The 12,748-nt window shown below is 40.8% G+C and overlaps 2 protein-coding genes across 4 annotated transcripts in view; both read right to left on the bottom strand.

Moving 5' to 3' along the window:
- The window catches only part of naprt (nicotinate phosphoribosyltransferase), an 8,179-nt gene extending 1,840 nt beyond the window's left edge, over positions 1 to 6,339 (bottom strand). The window contains exons 1-10 of one of the 2 annotated variants that reach the window (XM_024278616.2): positions 5,929 to 6,339; positions 3,958 to 4,085; positions 3,802 to 3,884; positions 3,223 to 3,353; positions 3,036 to 3,151; positions 1,764 to 1,960; positions 1,442 to 1,579; positions 1,290 to 1,374; positions 1,146 to 1,226; positions 963 to 1,065 (exon numbers count right to left, since the gene is read on the bottom strand). In XM_024278616.2, coding sequence (XP_024134384.1) covers positions 963 to 1,065; positions 1,146 to 1,226; positions 1,290 to 1,374; positions 1,442 to 1,579; positions 1,764 to 1,960; positions 3,036 to 3,151; positions 3,223 to 3,353; positions 3,802 to 3,884; positions 3,958 to 4,085; positions 5,929 to 6,175 — 1,309 coding nt within the window. In that variant the 5' untranslated portion in view covers positions 6,176 to 6,339. Of the gene's footprint in view, positions 1 to 962; positions 1,066 to 1,145; positions 1,227 to 1,289; positions 1,375 to 1,441; positions 1,583 to 1,763; positions 1,961 to 3,035; positions 3,152 to 3,222; positions 3,354 to 3,801; positions 3,885 to 3,957; positions 4,086 to 5,928 lie in introns of both variants that reach the window. The other variant, XM_024278615.2, reaches the window with a different exon arrangement.
- Positions 6,340 to 8,952: 2,613 nt separating this feature from the next.
- Positions 8,953 to 12,748, bottom strand: part of lg4h8orf82 (linkage group 4 C8orf82 homolog) — a 6,655-nt gene continuing 2,859 nt past the window's right edge. The window contains exons 2-4 of one of the 2 annotated variants that reach the window (XM_024278151.2): positions 12,352 to 12,699; positions 12,233 to 12,281; positions 8,953 to 9,864 (exon numbers count right to left, since the gene is read on the bottom strand). In XM_024278151.2, coding sequence (XP_024133919.1) covers positions 9,371 to 9,864; positions 12,233 to 12,281; positions 12,352 to 12,498 — 690 coding nt within the window. In that variant the 5' untranslated portion in view covers positions 12,499 to 12,699 and the 3' untranslated portion in view covers positions 8,953 to 9,370. Of the gene's footprint in view, positions 9,865 to 12,232; positions 12,282 to 12,351; positions 12,741 to 12,748 lie in introns of those variants that run through there. The other variant, XM_036211607.1, reaches the window with a different exon arrangement.

Below are 12,748 nucleotides of genomic sequence, written 5' to 3'. Positions count from 1 at the left end.
AGTGCTTTTCTTGTGGAAATCCTGATGCGCCCTGCCTCACCTAGACTCCGCCTCCAGCGGCCCCCGGCTGAATTGAGTTTGAGACCCCTGGTTTAGAGCATTCTGCTATTTGAAAACAAATAAATAAATAAAATAAATGTCACACCTCAGTATAAGTCACACAAAACTATATAGCAAAAAAAAAATAAAAATGCAACTTATATTCTGAAAAATATGGTCATTTGTCAATAAGAGGATGCTCTTGGTTTTAATACAAAAACGAAAGGTTGGTCTTCTTTAAATTCTAATTTTATTTGTCCCATACATGGTATGATATGCAGTGAAATGTACTGCACAACAATCCGCCAGTATGAAGAATGATGAAGACTAAATGTTAGGCGACTGGGTAAAAAAATAAATTGCAATAAATAAAACAATCTAGCTCACTTAAGGTCAAAAAAGGGTCACCAAGTCCACAAAAGCTTAAAGCGTCCATGTGTTGTAAAAGCGTCCATGTTCTGAGTAAGTTTACATTGCCCATCTTTTGCAAACCACAGATGTGAAAGCGGCAACTAGCAAAGAGGAGCTTTTTCTGCGAGGCAGAGACAGAGGGAATAAAAACTAGTTTTTCAACACAGAGACATTTAGAGAAAAAATTATGTTTTCTGTCACTTTGCTCTCTTTTAGTAAAGCCTTGCTGTCTCAGCACGTTATAGTTTGAGTTTACAGTTAGATTACTCTAATAATGTGTTCATACCATTGATTAAAATCGAATTCAGAATGAAAAAAATCAGAGATTTTATTTTTTGGCCATATCGCACAGCCCTAGTCATATTGGAACAGTCAGGTTTGGACAGCATTCCTACCTTCAACATGTGTGATTTTCGGTTAAAAACTTAATCTTGATCTTATTTTTGCATTTATAATTAGTACTGAGAATGAGAAAAGTTAATTTGATTGATGGCTACAGCAGAAGCATTTACCCTCAGGATCTATCAGCCGGTAAACGGCTTTCCTTCCAGGAATGGTGCTTTTCTCTGGGTCCTCGCTGATCTTCATCGTCGGCCGTCCTCCCACCTCCACCAGCTGGAGCACAAAATCCACAGAAACTTCATCTCAACAGAGAGTGATTACAGAGAATGCACTCTAGTGTTCAGAAGGTTTACCTTATAGACGCAGCCGAGCGAGGGCTGCTCAGTGCAGGTGACCAGGTGTGTCCCCACCCCAACCACGCTGATCTCATTCTCCTGAAACGAAAACACTCAGGAACAAAGAACGACTGCATCTGCGAAGGACTTCACTTTCTTTACTTTGCTGTTGAGTTCTGCGATGCTTTTCTCAGATATGTTGTTGGTCCCCACGATGATCAAAGAATCAAAGTCGGTGATGGAGAAGCTGCAGAGAAGGAGGAGGAGTCAGATCAAACAGACGACGATCCGGTTGTGCTCCACAGCACACTCACTGTTGGCTGCAGAGCCGGAGGACACGGCGCACTTCAAGGGACTGCCTGCAGAGGTCGCCACTGTCCAGACGAACTCCCAGGGGTTTGTAGCCCAGTTCACACAGAGACAGGGCCACGGCACAGAAGTTCAGCAGGCCGCTGCTGAGGTCACACAAAGCGAAAACACAACTCATCCACCTTTCGGAAAACATTGGAAAATGATCTTTTTCAAACCAGCAATAAGTGGCACTGTCAACGTCCAAAGAAGTCCTCAAATCATTAAAAAAATACCCAAAAATCTAAATTCTGTTTTTAGAGGATGTGATGCAGAGTGACGAGTTACCAGCTGACACTGTAGCTGTCAATCACAGGTAGGAAGTTACAGGGGTACGCAATGGCGTAAGACAAGAAGGCTGCCAGCTCGCCCTCACGAATCCTCCCAGGCTCCGCCCCCAAGAGCTCACACACCCGTCTGAGGTAGCCTTTAGTTAGAGAAATGACGTCCACGGGAGCTAAGTCGCCTTTAGCCGCAACCAGCGTCTGAAAGGAGACAAGAGGTGTTGATGACACAAAGGCATCGGCAGGTGCACTAAGATAACCACAACCCAAATGGACGAGCCACATTTGAACGCATCATTTAACATGTTTTTGCTTTGTTTGAATGTTTTTTAATAGCTAAGGACCTTCATCAGCTTCAGCTACACTTCAGCATTGCTGCATGAAACAAGCTGATTTTATTTTTGAAACTATAGAAGTCAAAGGACAGGCACAACATGCTAACTACTTGAACTGTCAGCATGACTCGGCACATTTTGTTCAAAAGTTCCAACAAACATATTCACATCGGACTTAGCATGCTACATCAGCTCCACCTACAACAAAACAATCCACTCTAGATTTAAATAAGTGTTATTACAGATCAATCTCAATACAGATGAATGCTTTTTAATCAAAACTAATTCACAAACTAAGTTATTTTAAGGTGGTATGCAAACATACTTCTCAGAGCTTGAGGGATCAGAAAAGGATAAGCTGATTATCAAGACTTTTTTTTATTTCAACAAGTGTAGTAAAGACAAATAATGTGGACATTTATAATGCAGATTTTTAAAATAATTTAAAGAGGTCTGAATTAAGCTTAAAAGCAGTTTAATGGGTTAATATGAGGGAAAAGAGACATCCATTTTCTGTTTCTTGAAGAGAAACAGGCTTAGACTGATAACTGAAGCTACTTAAGCAAACAGTACATAAATAACATCTTTAAATGTTTGCAAATAAATCAATGTTAAAAAAATAGAAGGATTAAAAAAATATTTACATGATTTTAATCAATGTTTTAAAGGAGTATGATTAGGTTTACATGTCTTGCGTTTTATTTTGAAAGTTTGATGATATATCTTAAAAAATATAGGCTATATTTTTATACAATCCAAAATTGATGCGGAGCTATAGTGAAAAAATAATTTCAAGTATTGAACTTTTTCAAAAGACAGTTTGACTCAAAATGAAGCATCTCAGTTTGAACTTTTACAAAAAAAAAAAAAAAGGAAAAAACTGTCTTCGTCTGTCTCTACTCTCCAACAAAGCTGTTGAGTCCGGCAGAGATGCGACTCACCTGTGGACACACCTCCTCCAGCGAGGTGAAAGAGGTGACGTACGAGTGCGCCATGGTCCCTGCAACAGGAATCCCAAACAGGAAACCCGCCTGCACATTGCTGGTGAGATCAAACCCTGAAGAGATCTTAGTATGAAAAAAACACACATCTGGACGGACAGAGATCGACTGACCACACGAGGTTTACCTCCGATGTGCGAGTATCTGGAGGCGGTGAGTCCTCCGTCTGGTCCCTGCGCCCGGCGGAGGCCCATTTCCAGCAGCTGCCTTCCTGATCCCGCTGCCAGACGGAAGCGAGCGGCGTTGCTGCACACCAGGCTGACAACCAATGAGGACATGAGGCTACAAGCTTTGATTTGGATGCACGCATGAAGCAAAAATAAACATATTTTATACATCTATAACTGCAGTGTGATGGAAAAGCAAAAGCATGAATCAGACTCCAACTTTCATAAACTGTATCATAATACTTAAGAGGCGCAATAGTATATCTGTTTATCTGAGAGTGGATGCATCAGAATGGAGCGGAGCAGGAAGCTTGTGACTCGCCCACTGTATTTGTGACATCACAACTACAATATTTTTCCAGCTGCATTTTTCGTCTGCGTTTAATTCACAACAATTTGAACAAAATAATCAGAAATACAAAATTACTGTAATCTTAATTTTCTTTATACCTGTCCTCCAACATAAAACAAAATGCTACAAGAACATGTTAAAAAAAACTCAAAGAACACGATTGGGTCTTAAAGAAATTAGCTTTAACCTGGCGTAGTTCATCAGACACAGCAGACTGGTCTCTAGCAGCTGAACCACAGCCAGCGGTCCCTCCACCTCCATCAGAGGAACCTGTAGACGAGATGGATGGTTACTCCGTCTGACCCCTTCGCACCCCAACAAATAAGTGGGTCCTTAGGCTCACCCTCGCGAAAACTACGGTGCCCTCAGGGACAGAACGTAGCGTCACCCCGGAGCAGTCGAGGTCCCTTAAGAACTGGAAGAAGCCGGGGTCGGTGGTCGGGGGCAGGACGGAGCGCAGGAACTCCACATCTGTGTGCAGAGATATGCAACAAATCTTACTCCAGTGTGGACTTCAAACAAGCCAGAACAAGCTCACTCATGATTAGTGACAGTAGTTCCTCTAAAAATGTGACTCAGACCGACTCGGACTAAACGCTGCCGACGGGTATCAGATGTTTGCAATACAGCAGTGGACGTATCAGGAAGTGACGACGGCTCTGGCCTGATGTCTTATGGGCTGGAAGTAATGTATTTCCTATGAGAGACCTCAACACTTGTTTTGTTCAGTCAATGATTTAGACAGAAGAAGTCTGCTGGTCCGCACCAAGCCCACTTAATTTGTTCTGGCTCGAGTCCTGAACCCTTCGTTTGGTTTGTATTCAGACTCCCGTCAACCAGAGATTTCTGTTTCAAACCAAAGTTTGCCCGCGCAGTGGTAGGGCGATTGACTCCTGATCGGAAGTGAGCAGGTTCGACTACCGCCTTGCCTGCCCATGTGTTGAAGTGTCCTTGGGCAAGACACTGAACTGCGAATTGCCTCTGGTGGGAGGTTAGCGCCAGTGTTCGGCAGCGGAGCCACCACCAGTGTGTGAATGTGTGCGTGGATGGGTGAATGGGTCTGTGACTGTGAAGCGCTCTGGGCCCTCGAAGGAGGGTAGAAAGCGCTATACAAGTATACGCCATTTACCATTTAAACAAAATCACATGACTAAATGTCTCTTCAGTCATTGGCCAGGAATTACAAGGGCGGAGCAAAGCAATGAGAAAAAGAATATTTGAAGTTCTAGCGCTGCAATTCTTGTCAAGATAGTTCACTAATGTCCGTATCAGCGTCAGGTACAACACCTTTACTCCTACTTTGGTAGACTGGAGGCATGCTGCAAGACGGTTACTGAGGAGGTGACGGCTAAGTACACTGATAAGTGTTTATGACATATAGATTGTCAGGAAAACAGTATGAGAAGCAAAATGTATTACATTAAAAGTTTTTATGAGCCTGCATTCAACTAACCACGTTTCTATTGCTGTATCTCATCGTTACTCCACTAATCTGTTAACATTCTGTAATGACCAGCTACGGTGGCTGTTTTGGGTCAGTTGTTCCACTGAGGAAACTCATAACCAGACCTCAGACTAATTGGTAACAAACCTCAAAAGATGGGTCAGAGAGCAGATCCTGTCCCAGACCAGAGTCCATTTGCGTGTTCAGACTGAAAATTTGTTTCAGATTATCGAGGAAAACGATCTTCTGCTTCACTTTAAGTGAACCAAATGTGTCCAGTCTGAATACACGCTCAGGAGTAGACCTTCCTTTTTAATTTTATAACTCATAACTATCAAAAGTTTTGTCTGAGAAACATATTATTTTTATTGTCCCAATACAATCACTCATGTATATCTCTTTACTACAATAATGTGTTTTGCTGAATAGTCAGAAATAAAATCTATTAATGAGGTTAACTTAATTTAAACCATTTCAGTCATAATATAATGAAAACCCTTATTGTCCGTTTTAGAAGATCCTTACTCGTCTGGTTATCTGCATCTAAAGCCCCTAATGCCCTGCTGGGGTGCAACTATTAGTGACAAAGTGTGAATGTCATTAAAGAAAACACTGTTTGCCTTGATTCCACAACATTATTACATTACACTAAGAACATCCTGTAAGTGTGACTGGAAAAAATCTATCCAGCTCTGTTTCTACTTTTCCCCTGCAACCTTAACCCAGATCCTGGAACTGAAGCTCAAAGTTAAAGGTCAAAGTTTGGCTCCAGGGGTTTTCTGGGGGTCGCGGTGCGATTTACGCAACCGGCGTGAATGGAGGTGAAGCTGAACAGAACCTTCTCTGCTCGAAAAGCGCATGCTCCCCTACCGTCTGCCGAGAAGCGAAAGCCGCGCAGGAATAGCAGGCAGTCGTTCAGGCCGGCGAGCAGCGAGAAGCCGCCGCCGAACGGGTTATCCCTGAAGAACAGCTCGAAGACGGCGGGCTCCTGGTGGCGGCCGGCCCGCCAGTAGGCGTAGGCCATGGTGAACTGGTACAGGTCGGTGAGCAGCGGCGGGACCCGCGCGCGCACCGAGCGCTCGAGGAGCCCGCACGTGTCGCCGCGCGGCGCTGCCATGAGGCGAGGACGGTGTCTGGGACTCGCTGTTCCCCGAAGCCCCGCTCCCTGCTGGAACGTGGAACTGCACTGGAAACGCAAAACCCGCACGAGCGGCCAGAGGCTGCAGCCGCCTGCTGGCTACCGACACCCCCACACCCCCTACTGAACACAAGCTGAAGGGAATCTGAGCCCTCCACAAAAACATGCTCTACAATGAAGTTTTATACTAAAAACGGGTTTTGTTTTTTTAAAAAAAATCAATTTCACACTTAAAATATGCTTGTTTTCACACTGCGCTTGCTCATAGATGTGTACTTTCCAAGAAAACTGTAAATAATTAAAAAAAAAGAATAACATCTGTAAAACATGCATAGAAAATCAGATTTTTTTTTTAAACAGATAAAATTCAGTAATTTTTACAGAGAAAAACTGTAAAATCATGACAGCAACCAAAATAAGAAAATCAGTTTAATCAATTGGTAGCTTCCTGGCAACATAAGCTATCAGTGATAATATACATTTATTATATTATTCATCAGTTATACTCAAGAACTTGTTTTCTACCAAACTAAATTGTGGTAATTGGCTGTGAGGTCTTTTGAAATCCTACAAATCATGTTTTTGCCAGTTAATTTTGACTATTTTTTTATATCCCCTTTTCAAGATCCGCTTAAAATCTTGGGTAAAGCTGGTTTTAGTTTAAAGTCCACGCTTTATATTTTGAAAAAAAAAAAAGTTTATATATTACAAATTGATTTGTAACCCTTCCGCTCTCCTTAGTTTGTTTACATTAAAAGTGGGGTCATCTGGACCCCCCAAGACAGTGCGCTGAACTTTTTTTTATCTTTGATTTTTGAGTTTCACTAATGTCCATGACAGACATAAAATCCTGTCCACCTTTGTCATGGAAGAAATCACATATCAATATGTGGTTGGAGTCAACTGGACCCCAAAGAGAGCGGAAGAGTTAAACTGTCGTATGCATCTTCATGTATTGTGAGGAGTTTTATCTTCAATTTATTTTTTACATATTTCCATTTCGCAGAAGTGCTTCTATTTACGAAAGAGGATTAGGGCCACTGAAAAAAAAAAGCAACCCCATGAAAAATTCTGACTTTAAAGTCAGAATTCTGAGTTTTTTCTCAGAATTCTAAATTTAAAGTCAGAATTCTGACTTTAATCTCAGAATTCTGATTTTGGATTACATTGGATAAACAATTAATTTGACTTCAGACTACACATATTTATTGGATGGAAAAACTGCCCTTAATTAAATTGAGTCCATCCAATGAATCCTTTTTTGAGTCTTTGTTAATTTTGTAGATTTTATGGGATAAATTTGATGTTGCTACGGCAAAGTTATGGTACAATTTTCAACAAAAAAAGAACAGTAAAACATAACAATAAAAATTATTTTAACCTATTATGATTAAAAAAAAGTAGAAAAGGGAGAGGTTACTCTGCACTAAGAGTCCTCCCACCACTCAGAGGTGAATTTCTGATTAATTAATCCCGTTCTACAGAAACAACAGGTTTTTTGTTTAGGCTGAAAATGGCTTTGACAATAGATCAAAAGATGATCGGATGATCTTTCATGAAAATCTAAAATGATATATTTTTTTAAATAATTGTATAATCTTTTAATAACATAAGAAATAAATCACAACATATCTTTAAATGTAGAATTTTCACCTTTTAGATTTCTAAGTATTGTTTTAATTCCAATAAAAAAGTATTGAACAATTTTGCTGTTTATGTATTTAAACATAAAGTCAGAAGTGTTTCTTATTTTGGCGTTTAGGTTTGGCGAGTTACTCATCTGGAGGAAACTGATAATAGCTGCATTTCTATAGATTGCGAATATTGGATTTCCAATTATAAATTTTTCTGATGTAAACATGACAACTTTGAAAAACTTGCATTTATTGAAAATAAGTTTTAGCGCTTGGAGGTAGGGCCGAGCGACTAAACAGTAACAATATGTATTGCAATAGAACTTTATTTTGATAGAGGAATGAGCCTATCACGATAGACTTTTAATTTGAAGGGTCCGGAATTGACACTCACCAATTGCAGCATTTTCTCCTCTTTGGCATGTGTGTGTATATATATATATATACACATCTTTTCTTAGTTCTTTAAAAAAAAACATGATTTTCAGTGCATCTGTTATGATGAAAGTACGATAGGAAATAAATATTTAAATCTAAACCTGCCGAGAATCACACATTCCTTTTTTGAGCCGCAGTGTTCAAACTTGACAAATATAGTTATTTTGTTAATATCGTGATATATATCGTTATCACCCGATATGGAAAACACTATATTGTGATATTAAAAAGATTCCATATCTCCCAGCCAAACTTGGAGGTGGTTTCGAGGCATATCGGAATTGATATAATTTGCAAAACTGCAATGGAAACATTTTCTCTCTAATTGGTCACATGACCAACAACTGGATCCACGCTTAGCTGTGCAGCGCATTGGGTGCTGCAGAGGGGGGGCCACCAGAGGTCCCACAGCTCATCAAAAGTTGAGCGTGTCTTGTTGGAATTGTTGGATCCACAGCTCCTGTGTAAAAATCCCCAACCACAGTTACTCAAATCGCTTCATCCGTAGCCGCTCCTGCATAACTTTACACTCCATGGCCTGAATAAAACACCGACATCTCCTTTGATAGATGACGACGAGCACTAGTGCCGTGACAGAAATTTGAACGAATCTGCTGTAAAACAAAGAATTGTTCACATTTATTCAAATAAAAAGGATTTAATGGAAACAATGCAAGTAATAAATTGTTTTGTCAACATTTCTTGAATTTTAATAAGGTCTTGTGCATATGTGTAATGGAAATGCAGCTATAGCTGCTGGGATAATTGTGCAGTCTTGATCTGCACACTAACAGAAATGTTAGATTTCTGTCATGACTTTGACCAAAACAAACAGAAAACAAATATTTCTGAGATTTTTTCCACATTAAAAGAGACCTCTGGGATTTTATTTTACTTTTTAATAAATATCCATAAACCATTTATATTTTAGATTTGAAGAACTTGTGTTTCAGTAGAAGTTCCCCTATGATGTCCATCATTCTTTTTTAGTAAAATTAAGTTTGTCTGGTGAGGAGTCAAGGATCCCCAATTGGATTTTAGGATCAGTTGTTCTGTGATGGAAGCTGATGACTAAACTGTCTTTTTCGTTCATGAAATGATATCATTCTAGATGCCGCTCCTCGCTGCCCTCGTCTGTCATAGGAAAAAAACCTGAAAGCTCATTGGTCAGCGTGTGCTTCTCTTCTCCCCACAAAAAGTGTGTCGGCTGTCCGGATTGGCTGCTCTCTGGCGGGTAAACAAAGAACGGGCTGAGTTCGATGGCTAAAGCGGACCTGACCAGCCCGACTCCCCCCGTCCGCTCCGGGCAGGGGTGATACACCCGCCCGCTGGCGGGATGCATGTACAGCGCCTCCGGGCGGAACGGTACGGCAAGCTTCTCCGCTCCGCCGCAGAAGGACAGCAGCTCCTGATCTCCTCCAAGTCCCCGCGGGTCTCCGGAGCTCTGCAGCAGGTGGGTGAAAACCACGGGCCGGTCGTCGCAGCGCAGGAAGTTCCTCTCCCTGCCGCACAGAGACAGGAAGGGGAAGTCCTTCTCGTAACGCCCGCTCTGGTTTGACCTCAGCCGGCTGAAGAAGAAGAGCAGGAACTGTTTATCTGGAACAATAAGAGACACGGAGGCTGTGACAGCAGGAGGGAAGTGAAGACTTTTAACAGGAGAGCAGCAGGAGGTCACAAGTGATGAAGAGACATCTGATGAGGATGTGAGTAAACAACACCCATCTGCACTCTGAACTCATCCTAATCTGGGAGATTATAGCAGTTTTAAGGGGTATCAGTCATTTAGGATGTGCTATGATCCATTGGTATTACTTTTAGCAAGAAAACATCAGTTTTAGTTTGCACTGAAGTTGAATTTCTGTCTAAGTTGATTTTTTTGGGTTAGTTTTTAATGGTACAAATCTGCATAGCAGATTTATAAAGTCAAAAAATGGCAACAAAAAAAAAAACCCATCCACATAGTGTTTGTTTGGGATCAACAATACACACAAAATAATTCAGCAAATTCAATTGTAAAATTAAGACATTTAGTTGTATAATTGTGCAGGAAATAAGTATTTAGCAAGATTTCTATCCCGTAGACCTGTAACTTCTATCCTCCACTTGTTACCTGTGTTAATATCACCTGTTTGAACTGCTTATCAATCTAAAAGACATCTGTCCACTTCCTAAAACCTTTCCACCATGACTAAAGAGCTGTCAAAGGACACCAGGGACAAGAGCGTTCACCTGAATAAGACTGGAATGAAACAATCTACATAAGATAACTTGATGAGGAGAGATCACCTATTGGAGAAACAATTGGAGAAATATGAGATCACTAACAATGTTCCTCCACTTGGAGATCCATGCAAGATCTTAGCTGGTGGAGAACAAATGATTTTACCAATAATGAAGAAACTGCACAGACTACATGGGGAAACTGGTCAATGACCTTAAACACAGGACCTTGTCATGGATTCAAATCCTGCAGAACTTCAAAGGTTCCCCTGATTAAGAAAGCTCATATCCAGACCGGTCCAAAGTTATCTAGAGACCATCTGGATGATCCAAACGAGGACTGGGAGAAGGTCACGTGATCAGTTAAGACCAAAATTGAACTCTTTGATATAAACGCAAGTCACTGTTTAGAGGGGAAGAATACTGAGTTTCATACCAAGAACACCACATCCACCGTGATGCATGAGGGTAGAAGCATCATGGGGCGGCTTTTCAGCAAAGCCAGAGGACAAGAAACTGATCCAAACAAAGCAAAGGATGAATGAGATCATGTATTAGGAAATTTCAGGCAAAAACCTCATTTTATCAGTCATAGATAAAAAGATGAAGACGTGGTCAAATCTTCCAGCATGACAATGATCCCAAACACAACGCATGCACAACAAGGAAGTTGCTACATAAAAAAGCATTTCAAGGTTCTGGAGTGGCTTAGCGAGTCTCAAGACTTAAATCCAAATCCGTAGCAGGGTTTGAAACTCTGTAATACCTAGCAACATCCATAAAACATCACAGCTCTTGAGAGGATCTGTAAGGAAGAATGGACCAAAATAGCAGCTAAAGTGTGTCCAAACCTGGGGAAGACCTACAGGAGATGTTTGACCTGTCATTGATAAACAGGGTCACATAACAAAGTACTGAAGTGAACTTAAGTTTTAGCCCAAATAAAACATTTCTGCTCAATCATATTAATTTGTTACATTCTGTCTCTCACAGTTGAAATAAGCCTTTAGTGAACATTAAAGACCAAACTCATCTTTTTAAGTGAAAAAAATATGCAGAATTAGAGACTGAAATACTTTTTTGCCTCACTGTACCTAGTTTTTTTATTTTTAATTTTATTTTCTGTTCTGATTTCTAAATTTAAAAAAAAAAAAAAACATTTTAATCTAGATTTCTTAGATGGCATTCAAATTTGGTGGGTGGTGCCATGATGCTGATGACCTCTCTTACACCCCAATGGACCTGAAACAGAAGTATGTAAACATGCAGATACGCTCTACCCTTTTTTAAAACAAATTCTTTCTCTATAACAACATGCTCAGTTTTTTTATTTGTCATTTTTAAATAATTTTATTCCTGCAGATTCCAATTTTTATTTGTTGTTGTCCTCCTCAAGAAATCAATTAGGTACTTAAGTATTTACCTGTTACAGTAATAAATAAATTTCTGGTTTTGTCTGAAAGTTGTTATTTTTGCAACAAGTTACTTTATGTTTTGCAACAAAATTTGAGCCAAGCAGTCAAGAAAAGAGAATTTTACTATGCAGCGGAACAAAAAGTAGGGGGACAGAAAATAGGGGAGGACTAGAAAAGAGGTGGGACATTAAAACTTTAGCCAATCAGAAACCTAACCGGCTATAACTGATCGCCCGTCAGCCAATAGGAAAAAACAAACTTGAACGAGAAAAGAAAAGAAAATGCAGGCACAAAACTTATGATGCAAATATGGAAAATGAAGTTCTTACCTTTAAAACAGGTGACAAAGTTTTTAATTTTAGTGTCATCGAGGAAGAGCTGCAAATAGAGCAACAGTCAGCATCACGGCTCACACGAAGGCGCTCGCGCTCGTTTTAGCCAAACGTACCTGTCCTTGATGGTCCACGTAGTAAAAGTACTCTCGGATGCGGGGTTCGGGGCTCTGGCCCTGCACGTACGAGGCGGCGCTTCTCCAGCCGACAGGACCGCAGCGCGGAGCCCGGCAGCCGAGAACCGCAGTCCGGAGAAGAAGCATGACTCACGCGGAAATTAGAAAAATAATGCTCTAGAACGAAAGATTGTAGCTCTACAAGCGTTTCCACGTGTTTACAAGGGTGTTCATGAAGTCAGGGGACGGTGTTAAACTCTTGAATCCTCATGTTTACAGACACGAAGAAGCAACACGGAAGAATCTGACTGTTGCACTGCACCACCGTCATGAAGCATCTGCTGCCCCCTGCCGGACACGTGGAAAACACAGGATGTTTTTTTTTTTTTTTTTTTAA

Source organism: Oryzias melastigma, linkage group LG4, assembly GCF_002922805.2.
Source record: "Oryzias melastigma strain HK-1 linkage group LG4, ASM292280v2, whole genome shotgun sequence".
Classification (NCBI taxonomy): Eukaryota; Metazoa; Chordata; class Actinopteri; order Beloniformes; family Adrianichthyidae; genus Oryzias; species Oryzias melastigma.
Note: the sequence above shows the minus strand (reverse complement) of the source record. Positions and strands in the feature narration are given on the sequence as shown.